Source organism: Anopheles bellator, chromosome 2, assembly GCF_943735745.2.
Source record: "Anopheles bellator chromosome 2, idAnoBellAS_SP24_06.2, whole genome shotgun sequence".
In the NCBI taxonomy this organism is placed as follows: domain Eukaryota; kingdom Metazoa; phylum Arthropoda; class Insecta; order Diptera; family Culicidae; genus Anopheles; species Anopheles bellator.
In genome coordinates, this window is record NC_071286.1 from 21,946,140 (window position 1) to 21,962,345 (window position 16,206).

The 16,206-nt window shown below is 48.9% G+C and overlaps 1 protein-coding gene across 1 annotated transcript; it reads right to left on the bottom strand.

The window, feature by feature from the left end:
• Nucleotides 1–1,652: 1,652 nt before the first annotated feature.
• LOC131207182 (uncharacterized) lies at nucleotides 1,653–3,624 on the bottom strand. Its single transcript, XM_058199793.1, has 2 exons — nucleotides 3,278–3,624; nucleotides 1,653–3,204 (listed from the first exon to the last, which is right to left on the bottom strand). Exons 1-2 carry the CDS (start codon nucleotides 3,622–3,624, stop codon nucleotides 1,653–1,655), a joined length of 1,899 nt encoding a protein of 632 aa, XP_058055776.1.
• Nucleotides 3,625–16,206: the final 12,582 nt, after the last annotated feature.

Consider the following 16,206-nt stretch of genomic DNA (forward strand, 5'->3'; position numbering starts at 1 on the left):
GTTTAAGACATCAGCTGCGTAATAAAAACGTCATTTTTGCGACTTTATTTAGCCCGCGAGACGGCATCTGGCGCAGTGCGCGATGGGCTTATTTCTTGCCCGATTCCATGCCCGAGCCCGAGTTTCCGTTTCCGCGACGGGCGGGCGATATCCGATACTCGTTCGAAGGACCCCATTTCAATTGCGTCACATTAAGCGCGCGAACGAGCGCGTCTCGTAACGGATTTGGAATTCCGACGTCGTCCTGGTTGGCTAGCGCTTCGGAGCCGGGCGCAGAATAAAAGAAACGATTCATAACGCCACCGCGTCGCAGGGCCTCAGGGACGGCGAGACGTTCGTGTGGTGCCATCGTTCCGTTTAACACTTCCCGGACGGAAGTCTTCGACGGTGCTGCTTGCGGGTGCCCTAGATGGCGACTCCGACTCCGGGTGGCAAAGGGGTTCTCCGACGGGGCTCAATCAGACATACGGCCGTTTTCGGTGGCTATGTGTGAATTTTCCTATTAGTAGCGCGCGTCTCGGCGGTAGGGCAATCGATGACGGTGGCCGCGTCGTGTGTCGTGTGTCGATTGCTGAAGTTGATTCAAGCGTCCATAAAATATTTATCTCTAATCAATTTAATAGATTAAAACATTACGACCGCTGCTCGTCGCGTCGGAAGCGAACGGGAAAATCGAGCGCCCACACGGTCCGCCGCAGTAACAGTAAATCATTTTAATAGTCTCTTCGCGTTTTTTCCGTCAATCGGAAGTTTTGGGATGTCATCCGTGGTGCTGGGGCGAGATTATGCGGCTTTGCTTCGGGCGAGACAAAAAAACCGGCCGAAGAATCCTGCCACCACCGTTACTGTAGCATTATCGGGTGTAGGTTGTTAATTTTAAGGATATTACGATAGCGTGCCGTTCCGGAACTCGGGAAGCATTTTGAAGAACCGTGGCACGAAATTCCAGTCACGATGACATCGGGTTTCCGTGGCGCTCTCGCCAAGCGCCCTCGAACCAGCACCAAAGTCGTAAAACTGTGGGTCCTGGTGGGAGGGCAGAAAAAAGGATTCGACAGTCAAGTACGAGTACGGGTGTCGCTGTAATGTCTCTTTTCTGCTTGGCCACACATATCGTAATTGAAGCCGCGCTTGGTTTTGATCGCTTGATTAGTCGCAGCTAAATTGTCACGTGCGCCGGAACCTGGAACCGGGAATGAATTAAAATGGGCAAAGTTGGTACTAATGGTGCCCCGATGGCGATAACGATGGGCAGGATGAGCACTTCACTTCACTTTTCCCGATAGAACAACTTACGGAATGGCTTCGGGAATTTCCAGGAACAATCCAGGAACTACCGGAAGATTCCATTTAACGCCACCACTTGTCGGTGAAAATGTTTGTGTATCTTTATTCCTTAGTCTACTCTATTCCTAAGTTAGAAATAACATATTTATCCTTGTGGCACGTTGGACTAATGAATTATCAAAAATGACTTCACAGCTTCACAGTTCAAAGCCGCCAGCCGGATTTTCGGCTTGACTGTCGCAACAAACAAATACTGACGGGAAGCACATGTCCTGGCTAGGCTAGGCGCTCGCCCAGAGTTCCGAGCTTCAACCGACCGAGGCCAGAGAGACCAAGTGTGTGTGAGAGAGAGAGAGCCCAAGCGCTTACGGATTTTCATTGACGAACAGCACCTTGTCCTTCGGGCGCAGAAAGGCGTAGTAGAAAAGGAAGCACATCAAGCTCAGCGCGCCGCTGGCGATGATGACGTAGTGCAGGAAGTGGAACCACCACGACTCGAACGTTCCCAGGTTGTACCAGACCACCAGCATCGCCACGTTTTCGAGCAGCACGATCCCGATGTAGCCGATGTACCACGAGCGCACGTGGACGAACCGGATCTTGAACTCGAGCAGCGAAAACACGTACATGTAGGCGAGGTAGAGGTAGAAGAAGTAGCGCTCAAGCTTCTCGTGGGTCCGCACCTCGTACACGATGCAGGCGATCATGAGCAGGTAGTGGTTGACGCACACCATCCAGAAGTACAGCGGGAAGAACACGTAGAACGTCGACAGTGCCAGCATGCGCATCAGCAGGAACAGGACCCAGCCGACGAACGTTACCCCCTTGCCCACCATGTCGTCCTGCTCGAGCCCGACGATGGTCCGGCGGCGGGACGGCAACGACAGCCGGTCGCCGTCCGTTTCGTCCGGCACCGTCGACGGCGGGCCGTGGTCGAACAGTTTCTCCGGAAGCCGCGGCACCCGGTCCTTGATGAAGGTCTCCGCGTTGTGGAGCAGCATGTTCCGGTAGACGGACACCCGGTGGAACACGTTCGCTTCCGGTGCGGGGGGAGCCGTCCGCTTCGGTACCGCGTCAAAGTTGTCCGGCTTCAGGTACTCATCGTCGCTGTCCGCCTCGCCGACGTGCTGCAGGTCCTCCGTGCTGCGCAGATACCGTTCCATCGCGTTCAGTTCCTCCTCGGTGTCGCGAAGCTTGAAGCTAACACCACGGCCAGCCCGCGGGGCGCGGCCAGAGTTCCGGTCCACCGTGTCCCCCACCGCCACCATGCCTACCTTGTCGTCGTCGGTGAAGTTGTACCCGTACGGATCGCGGTATCCCTTCGACTGTTGCCGATCGAAGTTGCTCGCGTCCACGTTTAGCGTCTTGCGCTGGGTGCCCGGCGTTAGCGGTGGTGGGCCGATACTCTCCATCGACGATCCGGCATCCTCCGCCGGCAGGTCTCCACCGAACTTGGAGTAAAAGTTGCGCATGATGGTCGGCACGATCGGGTCCGCTTCCGGTGCGATGGAAGGCGTTGTGACGGCGGCCAGTACACTCTCGGCGGTGCTCGTCGTGCGGTGCAAGTGTTTGCGCCGTGCGCACGTCTGCTCCGTCGTGCTCCACGGGTAGCAGCGGCCCACGATCTTCTGGCTCTCGAACCGCTGGTAGCTGGTGATGATGGTGGCCATCGTGAGGAAGGAAAACACCACGCTGATCACCTGCGCCGTCACCGTGTCGTAGTTGCGGAACGTTCCGTCGCGCAGCAGAATGTACAGCTGGAGCAGCATTTGTGGGGCGGCCTGCAGGAAAGCCTGCAGGAAGTGGTACAGCTCACACGGTGACGTTTCCAGGATCTTCGCCACCGATTGCGCTCGCCCGTACGAGCCTTTCTCGTGGAACAGGGACTCGATGCTCCAGAAGATGCGCCGGTTGAAGCTACGGAGAGAGAGAAACACAGCTCAGCGTCACCAAATCCAAACAGCACAAAAAAAAAACGGGAGGCCACTACCGGTAGAGGGCAGCCAGCGGGAAGAACAGCAGGATGGCGCAGTTTTTGAACAAAAAGTTCTGCGTTCGCTCGTCCCACCCAATCTGTTCCGGCCACCGCTCCGGGGTCGATACGATGGAGCAGAAGCACACGATGGACGGCAGCCAGATAAGGGTGAGCGTTGCCCAGCCCCAGCCGGTGTTCCCGTTGCGGAAGTGTTCGATCGTCACCAGCACGTCGGCCGTCGTTAGCACGATGTACACCATCGCCTCGAAGATCACCGGCACCAGGAAGGTCATCACAATTTGCGTCCGCGTCTTGACCGGGCGGCCAAGCACCGATCGGGGCACACCGTCCAGAGTGTCCATTGCGCGGCCCGTCACAGTTCGTTTGGAGGTTCGCGGCGCTACTGGGACGGGCGAAACGTTAACTCGTCGTCACCGTTGCGCTATCGCGAAACTACGTGAATCGTTATCGAAAACGATACTTCACACCTACCGGTGACTCAATCGTGTTGGTGCGCGGTCCTCAGGTTGGTCCCCCAGGTTGGGGTTCCAACACGATAAGCGCGGTTTTGCGTCGTCCGTGGCGGCATGTTGTTTTGGTTCAGATAGGAGCGGCTGGCGTGGAGCCGCGATAAACGCTTGCCGTGTTAAGGTCGTGCCGTTCTCCGGTGTATCGTAGGCCGTGGTACCGTTAGTTGGTGGTTGCAGAAAAACGCGTAACCCCCTCGCAGCTCCGACGATTCATCGCTTAATAATCGCGAGAGTGCGAGAGGCTCAGACAGCGACGGACGCGATGTCCGTCGGTTTCGAATTACATTACTGGCCGCTGCCCAGTTCGATGTTTTTACAGCCAGTGGCTTTCATGGAGTTATTGGCGAAGAAAAAGAATGATCACGTTTATCACCAGCCCGTTTAACATTTTCACTACCATTTGCCGTTTGGCTGTATCCGTTTTGCTCTCCTGCGCTCTTTCTCGCTTGGCCAGGGAAAATGAAATGGCGGTCCGTGTGTCGGGTGTAGACGCCGAACGCTAAGTAATAACGCACTCGTTAGGGGCGTAATAGCGTAAGATGTAATAAATTGCCAGCCGTTTCTGGAACCCATAGCTCTTCTGCGCCGCGCTCGCCAGCAACCTCAATAACGCGAAGCCGTGACGAAAAATAAAATTGCTATAATTTGATCGTGAGAACGAAGCAATAAATATTTTTTGCTTCTGTTTCTCGTCTCGCATCCTTTTCGATAGAACGAAACACAACGCGGTGAGTGCAGTGTATCCGGGCAACACGAGGGTTGGCGAACACGTGTTCCCGAGTGTATGGTGCAGGAATAGCACCCAGACACAATGCCTTTTTTGGCGAATTGATTGGAGAATGTAGAAATCCTGAAAATTTCAGTAACGACCACATCTTACGGGAGGCAGTGTAAGGACTTAAATCTTAATGAACGTTCTTTCGCCATTTCTTTATACAAAGAGTGACTTTGAGTAATTGTTTCTTGGTTTGCTCGACAGATTGTACAGATCATTGTACAGCTATGCTAAAATTCAAATAAGAACGTGACTAAAAATGGCTTGAGACACGGTTAAATTAAAAAAAAAATTAAAGTAGAGATACAGCAAAATAATTGGGCAATAACACATCGTTCAAAAAGTCCCGGGACTAATAATAATGCCATTTATATACCAAGGTTCAGAAGTACCAACCTTCAGATGAGGTGGGACAAAATTTGACGTAATAATTCGAAACATAACCAAGAAAGTTATAGTGGTTAAAGTGACGTTACTTTTGCAATCGTGAAAAAATGGACCAAAACGAGTTTTGTGTGTTGATTAAACATTGTTTTCTAATGGGAAAAAGCACTGCTCAGCAATGGCTTGAAAAACGTTATCCGAACTCGAAAAACGTTATCCGGAGTAAAGTCGGCAGTCAGCTGAATGGCGTACGACTGGTGAAAGCCGCTCGAAGCGTCCAAAAACACAACAGTCGGCCAGCAAAGTGATGGCGTCCGTATTCTGGGGTGCGAATGGTATAATTTTCATTGACTACCTCGAAAAAGGAAAAACCATCAATAGCGACTACTACATGGTGTTATTGGATCGTTTAAAAGCTGAAATAGCGAAAAAACGCCCACAAATGAAGAAGAAGTAAGTTATCTTTCATCAAGACATGCCACAAGTCAATCAAAACGATGACCAACGATGATTCAACGAATTAGGCTTCCAACTGCTTCCTCATCCTCCGTACCTGCCGGATCTGGCCCCCAGCGACTACTGGCTCTTTGCGGATCTTAAAAAGATGCTCCTGGGAGAAAGATTTGGCTCGAATGAGGAGGTGATCGCTGCTGCTGAGGCTCATTTTGAGTCCAAAGACAAATCGTGTTACAAACATGGCATTGAAAAGCTAGAGAAGCGTTGGAATGATTGTATTACACTTGAAGGCGGTTATCTTGATGAATAATAAAGAATTTTGTCGATAAAATGTTGTTTTCATAGTTAGTCCCGGGACTTATTGAACGCTGTGTTACATACAATATTGAGCATATTTGTGTAACTTTTGTAATACATGATCAATAATTAAGCGTAGCCGGTGGAGCTGCTTGGCCGACTACATTGACCGTTCGAAAACTCTATTTCTATGCCACAAAACTTTACTGTTATTTCCCCAAAAGTTTAAACTTTTCGTTGAGCGTGTGCAAGTACATTGCAAAAATAGTTGTAGTTTAGTACATCATGTTGAGGAATTATTCATTCAATTTTTTTATTTTTTTTTTATTCAAAATTGGATCTTTGTTATACAGAAATGTTTGATTACATAAGAGTACAGAGATATTCCACAATGGGATTGCAGCTATTTAATAATTCTAAAGTATCAAAATGATTGAAATGAAAATATTTCGATTAAAATCTATTTAGATTACATGTTAAGCCACGTGGCATTGAGTCATTATATCATACTTATAACTAATAACTAATAACTACAAACATCTTACGACAAGTTAACTTTAAAAACTTCAGATAATTAGGTCTTCTATTGTTGGGTGGATAGAATTATTGCATCTATTGATTAGGCCTTCTTTTGGTTTGTTAATTTCTAACGATAGTCTTTGCGTGCCAGCGAGGCTTAGGACGAGATTTGTTGGTGTATAATTGTGTCTCCAGTCTCCAGTGTAAATTGAGGATCATTTTGAGAATTTTATTCAGACTGATTTGTATTGATTGGAAGTTAGTTTTGGAGCAATGCGACCACAGAGAAGAGGCATAGGTTAAAAGAGGGAGGAAAATTGTTTTATATATAAGGAGTTTATTTGGAAAGTTTAGTTTTGATTTTCTGTTGATTAATGGGTATAGCAGTTTGATGAGTATGTCTAGTTTTTTATGTAACATTTCTAAGTGTGGACGGTAGTTAAGTTTATTGTCCAGTAGTAGCCCCAGGTACCTGAAGTGAGGAGACCATGATATATTTTGATTATCTATAATTATGTTTTGTCCAGGTAGGGGAACAACTCGTTTGCTGAATTTATATGGGATATAGCATGGGAAAATATAGCATGAACTTTCGATGTATTGATTTTCATCTTCCAGTTATTGTAATAACTTTTATAGGAGTTAACGATTTTTTGTAGGTTCTTAATCGCTGTTTTGGTTACCTTGCTTGTTGATAAAAGGGCTGTATCGTCAGCATAAATTGCCACTTCACACGCTCTTTTTCACACACTTTTTTGGAATGTCCGACGTGAATATATTATAGAGGGAAGGACCAAGGATACTTCCTTGAGGGACACCAGCTGGAGCATTAAAGGATGCAGAGAGCGTATTGTTGACAAGTACTTGATATTTTCTATTGTAAGGATAGCTTTTTAAAATTTTTAATATGTATAGTGGGAAATAAAGTTTATGCATTTTGTGTAGCAGTCCATAGTGCCATACACTATCGAAAGCTTTTTCAATGTCTAAAAAGACGATGGCTGTCGATTTGGTTTCAGATTTAGCTTTTCTTAAGTGGTTTACTACTCTGGTTAGTTGGAGTGTTGTTGAGTGTCCTGCATTATTCATTCAATTACGTCCTGTCACTTCACGCGAAACTGCGAACAGGGCTGACCATTGAGCCGTGCTGGCAAATCGCTGGCAAATGGCGTGCCGGCTCGATGATTGCTTTTTGTCTCACCTACACAAAATAGTCCGATCGATTTCCGTCACCAAAATCGGGTAGATTATGCAGCCAAAAAAGGCGTAAAACTGCAGCCAGCCTGCAGGCACACATCGATGCACCCAGACACCCGAAGCTGATGCAGCTGTTGAATGGCTTACGGCAATCATCATCAAACACAATCGCATGGAATTTAATTTACTGAACCGGCACAAAGCATTGCCCAACCGGTTATGCCGTTTCCGGCGGAACGAGCTCCTGCAAAATCTCGGCCCGCCCTGTCGCTTAATTACTTGCCGCATGCCGGCAACGGCCAGGGAATGCCGGGCATTAGTTTGCGAACCGAAAAGTCGCGCCAAGTCCGGGTGGTACGGGTGACAAAATTCGATTGGCCACCTTTTTCGGGACTAAACGGGGGATGGGTTTTTTCTACCGAAGGTACCATTGTGCAAATGTCCCCGCCGCGTACCGAGCAACAGTTGTTCGGCCCTAATCTCCTGCTGTTTCCGCTCCCACGCTGCTCTTCTGGCAAGAGGCGGAGAGAGAAGGAGGGACAAAAAAGGAACCATGGGCAGTCCTGAACTTACATCCCCGCAACTATGGCCGGCAGGCTTGGTCTGTAAAATTCGGACTTGCAAATTGCGTACGCCTGCCGGTTCAGTTCGAAGCTCGCCGGGTGCTGAGGGTGCTGACAACACGGAACACACGGTTCGGATTTCGAAGCTAAAGCCGCCCGTAGTGGCAGTTGGTGCTTCGTCATTTATCTGTTTTCCCGCCGAACGGTTCGTCGAAAGCCGTCGCTCGTCGCTCGTAAATCGCTACCGAGGATCACATAAATTTGACAGCAAATGCGGATTTTGGTGAATCGTCCGGGGCATTAAATTTATAAGCCACTTTCGGGCCATGCGTTCACGACCCAGCCCGGGAATGGCGGTTTGTTTTTCGCGAAAGGTGGAACACCATTACACCGTGCGTGGAGAACAAATCGGGAAAGCTCAGCTTGCTGCCCAAAGTATCTCTAACCATATCGGGTTCCGAGTTCTGAGTCGGTTTTCCATTTACAGTCAACCTTTCCTAAGCGGCACCTAGGATGAGTCACCTTTGACTCCTTGCAATTTTCGGTCGGTTTTTAACGCACTCCGTGGTGCGTGGTCGTTGTCTCGGGCGTTCTTCGCTTAGCACCCCAAACCCGGTGGCCTCAGTTTGTCTATTCCAAGGCGGCCTTAAATCCAAAACAGCACCATTTCGCGGCCGTGCCCTCGACTGTCGAGGGCCTTCGGTGGGGGGCCCCGAAAGTTCAAGTATTGCGGTGTTCGGAAGATTATCGATGGAACTGGCCGCCCTGGAGAGGCTTGGCTGCCAATCAAGCCGGCCGAGCCACGGTACGTTCGCCCCTCCGTTGCAGCCGGCTAATGTGTTTTCGCTTCCAAGATGGGAAAACTAATAAAAAATCCTATTTCCTGCCGGATGTCGATGCAAACTCGGTGTCAGCCGGTAGCGCGAAGGCCAACATGGGTGGGGCGGAGGGCGAACGAAAAGATCAGATCGGTACGAGGCTGTTTCGGTGTATGGTTTAGGATTTGTTTTATGTTGTATGTTGTCGTTAGGCAAAGACAAAGTCGAAAGTTACACAATGAAATTGTAACGAAACTCCCACGGCAGTATCGATTAACATTTTTATGGCGATACGTTCGCGGGAAGTTTCGGGGGTTCGCCGGCCCGGACCCGGATCGCAAATGAGTTTTGACTCGTTCGGCTGGTTCACGCCACGGGACGCTGCCGAGTGGGGCCCATGCTAACAGTGTGATCAATGTTTATAGTGAAGCACGTTAATGCTGTTACGGATGGGTTCGAAAATCGGTTTGGATGTAGTTCTTCAAAGTACACACAGCGTGTGAAAGGCCATGGACGTGGTGAAGGGTTTGTTAATATTTCAAAAACTTCCCGTTTATTACTCTCCCACTTTGCCGGTCAAGAGAACAGAAGAGATCTGTGTTTATTTTGCAATAAAACTACGACAGTGGGCATACGTCATAGAGTTAGTTGACGGTGGTCCGGTGATGCGAAGAAGGGAATGAAGTCTAATATTACTGTTAAGCTCCTTAAACCAACTAGAACTTCAATGTATAGAATTCTACTCAAATCTTAGTTCTAGTTCGATCCTAGATCCCACAGAAATCAAACTCAGAACTTGAGTTCTATCATCCCTGGGGAAGGTCCAATCGTTTGTATCAATTTAGGGTATTCGGTAAGTGTCGACATTAACTGCCCAGAGATCCATCACTTGAATCTCGCAAAGCAGATGCTAAAACCCGAGGAATAATTTAAACGTAAATGTTTTCGTTTAAAGAAAATGCTAACGTGGGCCATCATGATGTACTTCTTGTGTGCATGATGAGTTGGAATTGATGGATCCAGCACTTTGGGGTTCTGATCTAGTCTATATCCGGCGACAGTTGCTTTTGAATGGAAAATTCGGACCGACATTTTATAAGGCTCTTGCTCGTAGGAGTGTACTCATCCAAAGGACGTTTTTTATTGTTCCATTTTCCCCGGAGATTGCCAACAACAAACATCTGCTCCGGGTTTTCCAAGCGGTCAAGATGACAGTCAAATATTACCGCCACCAACAAGATTCGCCTTCCACAAACCGAATCCGAACGACCGTCGTTGTCGTCGTCGGAAATAAACGCCCCCTCCAAAGAAAATGGCACATTGTTTTCCGTTTTAACTGCAATCGAATCGACGGCACCGAAAGCGCCGGATTCGGGAAAGATCTTTAATAGTGTTTACAGGCCATAAACCAGGACACGGGACCAATAAATCGCACTCGAATTGATGGGCTTCTGGTTCATGGGTTCTCGATCTCCGGTTCGGTTGCCCGGTGCCGGTGAAAGTGGGATTTTTATGCGTGTTTTTGGTCCGTTTAGTGTATGTTTTGGCGCGGCTTGCAACCATTCGGTCCACCCCGAAGCGTAAGTGGCCGAGGTTTGGGCACGTGACGAGAAGTCGTGGAGGCCGGCCGAGAAGCCGCATCCCGGCGATGTGGCAGCGTCCCGGATGGATGACAAAGCGGCCGAGATTTGTCGGTTGCTGGCCGGGGACCTTGGCTGCTACTGGACTCTCAGATAGCCGGATTCGCGGGCTGGCGGATGACCAGGGGGCGCAAGACAGCGGTGCTATGCGGTCGGTCGGCCCCACCGTAGTGGTGGCTCATCAAATCACCAGCGGTCATAATCGAATTTTTGCTGTTTATTCAGCACTTTTGCCCCCGGCCACACTCGAACCCGCCGTAAAGCCTATCAACCATCTCCCGCGGACGCAGTGGACCGTGTGACATCGAACGGAGGGGCGAAATAAAAAATCCCCAATAAGCCAGCCCGGGCGAAACGCTAACGATGTTTAAATCCCAGTTAGTTCCTCCCTAACGTCCACCGGCTGGGGAGACGGGAAATGATCGGTTTCCGTCGGTCGGACCGGAGCACCGGGCTGCGTTTGCGTTTCGCTTTTGGGAGCGCTTCCGATGCGCCGTAAACGAGCTTGCTCCGATTTCTTTCGCTCCCCAAAACAAAGCGACCGCCCATCGACCGACCAACAGTATGGTGTCCTCGCCGGAGGGCCTTTCGGAGCGGCGGCGAAGTATCTAATAATTTTCTACGCATCTAATGCTCTTCCCCATTAGGTGGATAATGGTGCGCGATTGGTGCGAAGAGGCTGCACTGGGGATGACGGTGCCCGAAGCAAGAGTCGGACCACTTGAAGTGGAATTTTTACATTAACTAATGCAAAATCCGCCCAACGGCCGAACGCACCCGGACGAGCCGGGCTATGTAGTGTCCTGAGAAGCCGCGATTTTTAATAATATGTCGCGCGGCCAGACCAGGACTAAGAGTGTGTCGTAAAAACTCCATACGCTTTCGTAGGATCGTAAGGAGTCAGCTTTTTTTACGTCGCAGTGTAATAACTTTGTTTTGTTGAATTTAATGTATAGTCGAGTAGAGGATGTCGTAAAGCATTCCGTAATGAGCTATCCCTGATGACACTAATTACTGTTCTTCGGTTTTTGCATCAACCGCATAAACTTTGGTGTAACATCATGGACGGTAGTTGTGTGCTTATAACGGGCAAGTATTTATCAAGTACTGTGGGAGTTTGTGTACTTCTCTAAGCTTGAGCGGAGGAACCAGTGTCCGACTGTATTCAGACCAAAAGGTCCAAGAAACTTGAAAGACTTGGATACAAGAGCACTTCACAGTTCTTGTAATGACTTCGAGGCCAAAAGTCCTCATTTGTAAGCCTTAACTTCAGGTTCACCCTGTTTTTGGGATGTCCTGTCTTGAAGAATTCTAATTACTTTACACGCTCTCGTGGTTACCACGCAGCCACCGACGTAGCAATATTGGGTTTCGGTTAATCGACAAACTATTTTTCATTCTCACCCGGCGATAAATAAGGTTCGATGGCGCAACAACCCATCACGGACGACGGGATGACTGGAGGGTCGCCAAGGATACCGATCGTCGCCGCCACCGGAGCTGGACACGCACACGTGAGCACACCCTGGACGTGGAGCATATGGTCATCGGAGCGCGATCCGATGAGGATCCGATGAGGCTATTTGGGTAAACCCCGAGAACGTTATTTTGATGGAGCATCCGAGCTGGTGTGTCCTCTTCCGGAGGATGCTCGAGTGCAAGATGAATGGCTCGGCCGAGAAGACGTTTATCGACCGGCGGTGGCCGGGCCGGCGTGGCACACGCCGCCGACGACGATTCGTCATCGCCCACCGTAAGCTCGCAGCACCCGCGACAGGGGCACGTCGTAACGGACTTCGTAACGATTGATGGATGTGGTGATGACTGGAGGAAAATTTATACATCTCTACGTCCGCTCCGGGTCGCCGGAATCGATTCTGTCGCTCTCGCCCGAGGTTCTGGGCCGGGGCGTGCCTTCGCGTTTCAACGAAAGACACAGAAAGGACCAGAACCGCAGCTAATGGCTTCGGAATTCATAAAGAATTATTTGATGTAGGTCTTGAGAGATTTTTGTTTTCCCTCGGTCCCCGTGTTTGTCCGGAGCATGGGCGTGCTGTTGGTTTTTGTTTTGACATATTGACGGCGAAGTAAATTGGGTGCGATGCTTGTTTATCTTATACTTCTAATTTCTTAAAGCGTTTCGTGTGTGCGAGAGATAATATGACGTTCAACAGCAAATCTAATTTTTGGGACTACCGAATTAGTAGGAAGTTGCAATTAAAACGACCCTTGGATTTACTTAGATTAGATGGGATTGATCAATGGACTCAATAATTGAGTCTAATAATTGAGTATTACAATCTTCTGGTGTCCGGGAGCGTTGAATGTTCTATCCGAGTCCTACCCTTGCTAATCTCATGAATTTTCGTTGAATAAATCCGAGGCATCTGACCGATGGGAGACCAAACCACACTTGCGTGTTCCGGTGTTGGTTTTACATGCCATCAATATTGGCCTTTAGGCACATAGGCTCGATGAAGTTTTTAGTTCCATCGCTCAGATGCGAGGAAACCAACAACTTAAAATCTGGAAGAGCAGTTAGATTTGAAGGTCTTTCGTTGTATGGGCCACCGAACAACGCACAGCCGAACGGTGAATGTTGATTTGCATATTTTACATAAATTGGTAACGAATTTAATTGCAAAACTTTGCATAGGTACGTGGAAAAGACCGAACGATTCGATGAGCCTAGCCTGCACACCACAAACTACAGTTACCAAACAACCAACATTGAAAATAATTAACCACAAACCGCTCGTAACAATGTTATCGTTCGATTGGTGCAATGACTGCGCGGTACGGACACTCCATGGGCGCCCGGTAAAAACGTCGTAAGCCGTCATTATGTCAATTGTGGGCAGCATTACCCTGGGCACTCCCACTGACACGGGGCCGCTTTTTTGTGGCCCTCCGAAGTCGAAAAGTTTGCGAATGGGATTTTACGTGTAGTTTTGTAATTGCATAACGGCACCAAGCGCTCCTGATAATAAGTGGAGCATTTTAGTAATTATCTTTGCATCGCCAGCGCTTATCTCGCTGTGCTGCTGAACGAACTACTACACCAGTCGCGCCCGCGGTCAGCATATCCGTCCGTTCAGTGAACGGAGCGGGATTGTTTAACGTAAATGAAAAAAGATGTTTAATTATTCAGATTTTCTTTGCGGCTAGTAAATTCTTCGAACCACCTCAACGACCCATCCCATGTGGTGCACGGGATGGTACAGTGACCCTCCCCCGAGGGCTGCAGGGTCCTCGCGGGCAAAGTCGAGCTAAAATCAGGCCAAGCCGAAGCCGTTTTGAGAAGTGAATGGATTGTGCAACTATCCAAGTCAAATATTTACATTTGATTATGGAAAGCAGCGGTGGCGGTGGGCAAAGTTCGCCCGTCAGCGCGACATAGCCATCGGTTTAACCTACCGTTATGCTGCACCGCCCCCGCCGCCAGTATGGCTGCTCTCTTGCTGAGGTCGCCTGCGGTCGGCGTAAGGAACCGGAACACGGTACGTAATTAACTTGGTCAGTGCAACAAGCTGCTCTGCGGTGTGTTGCTCCGCGCGAGGCAGTACCGCCGGCGGCGGCGGACCAGCCACCAGGACGCGGCCGATGCTGGCGGCCACGGGACCGCGGCTTCGGAAACGTGGCTACTCTTTTCGGTGTGCGTCATAAATCTGACTAATCCCAAACACCATTAAGCATCGTCATTACGCCCATTCCCCACCGTGGCGGGCTGCCGGCGAGCGGCAGCTACGAGACTGCTCCGAACGAATCAAGGATTTATCCAGAGCATGTTTTTACCCGTTTTCGGTTCTGCTCGGCCCCCAAACGCTACAGGATGAAGTGTGCTGCAACAGACTTCCCGGACGGCCGGGAGAGGGGAATGGAACTATCAGGGCGCGGACTGAGCAACGGCAAATGTAATTGTGTAACAAATCAGAGGTTTAACCCGCTGATCTGGGTCGGGTAGCGTCGTACAACCTCTTGACGGCCGCTTAGTGCGGGGCTTAGAAAAACGGCTGCAACGGCGAAGCACAGTAGCTAAGTTGCATTATTTATTGGGGCGCGAATGTTAGTTTTTTGAGCCACAAACATTAAAGCAGCGACCGTGCCGATAAACAGTTTGAGAAAGAAATGCAAGCCACACTTAAATGGCCATTGTATAATTTAAAGGTCTCTCTTAATTTTGCCTGTTCTTTAGGGTTTAAATTAATAGACAAAACGGGTCCTAGATTTTAGAGCAGAAGGAGATAGTAAAAGCGTGATAGAGTTGCGTAAAGTTATGACACCACAAGGGCCGAGTCACTAACAAGGTCAATCTTTTATTGATGCCTTCCATTCACGAGGTAGGAAAGTTTGTTTATTAACTTTTAATGTCTTTCCCTTTTTCAAATCTATATAATATTCGGGCTAGTTTGTTAGAGAATCGAGACGGTTCAAACATTTTGTGAGCAACAAATATTATACAATAATGTTGTAGATGCTGCATCTGGGCTGTCATAATGACATGGAGGGGGCAAAACTGGATGCCTCTATCTTAACAAAAATCTATAAAATAAAAGCCTCTAATAATTTACCACCTTCCTTGGTTCATACTGACGATATTTTGATACGCATTTTGATTCCAAATAACTATTAACGTTAACAGATCAGGAATGGATTATTACGAAACTCGAATATTATTCCATTTTGAGACAGCAATAGAATAACGATCGTAGTGGCACGCAGTCACTGATGGCAGTGTGATGGCTTAATGTCCTTGCGCTGATGCCGCCGTTTCGCTTGGAGTTCTTCGTTTTTGCTAGTACCGAATTGGTCAATTGCGAATGCATTTTCGAAGCGTTGCGTGAAACACGCGTTTGATGTTGTTTTACTATCACTCTTTGCCGATCTCAGTCCTGGCCGAGTGTTGAAAGGATGAAAGGAATGGAATGTGTTCGATGATTTTATCACCCGCCGTATCCGACCCACCTAGATATCATTGAGTTCGGTGTTGGTGAGCCGGAACGAAATATGAAATAAACCATCACGTTTGCTTTCAGTGTTGAGTCCTGGTTTCACCACCATCGTTATGGTCGACGTAGCGAAAAAAACAAAAGAAAGTTCGATACCGTAGCATTCCCCGCTGGAGATCGACTGGTGCCGATTGTTTTATCGCGATTAAAGCTCCGCGCTCCTGCCGCGGCCGCGATACAAGTCACGATGGCGTCAAACCGCAGCAAACAACCGCCATTGGGCGCTGACTGCGAGAAACGGACGCACGTATCCATCACGTAAACGAGCCGAGCATGCGGCCAAACATTTTTCGATGGGAGTTTTTGGGCGGCGTGTCCGTGACCATGGCCCGGCGGCTCGTGTGAGATTTCTTTCCTACCGTCTGCCGGGGCAACATTTGACCGTCCCATCCATCGGTGAGAAAAATGTGCCGATATGATTTACGCTTCATCTCTCATCGTGTTTTATGGCGCCGTGTCTTAGAAATTGTGTCGCTTTTTTACGCTTTCCCGGCCCTTCGATGGTGTAACGTTTGTCATTCGGTTGCGGCAACGATGGTTTTTGGGTGACCTGGGCAGGAAAGGGGGCCCCGGGGTGATAGTGCGGAACCGATCGGGAACATCGATATCTTCGGCCTCCGGTCCGTGGTCTGAATTTGTTTATGAGCGCCTATTTACAGTGCTGGAGATGAATGTGCGATTGAGTCGTATTTTTTGGCCGGAAAAAAACTTTTCTTTACTAATGACAGTTGTTCATGTCATACACTAATGAGCATT

What these genes read in the sequence shown, in the direction of transcription:
- LOC131207182 (XM_058199793.1), bottom strand. Translation starts at nt 3,624, where the DNA reads ATGGACACTCTGGACGGTGTGCCCCGATCGGTGCTTGGCCGCCCGGTC. An exon ending in CCGCTGGCTGCCCTCTACCG is followed by an intron (nt 3,205 to 3,277) that starts GTAGTGGCCTCC and finishes CTCTCTCCGTAG; the next exon opens with CTTCAACCGGCGCATCTTCT.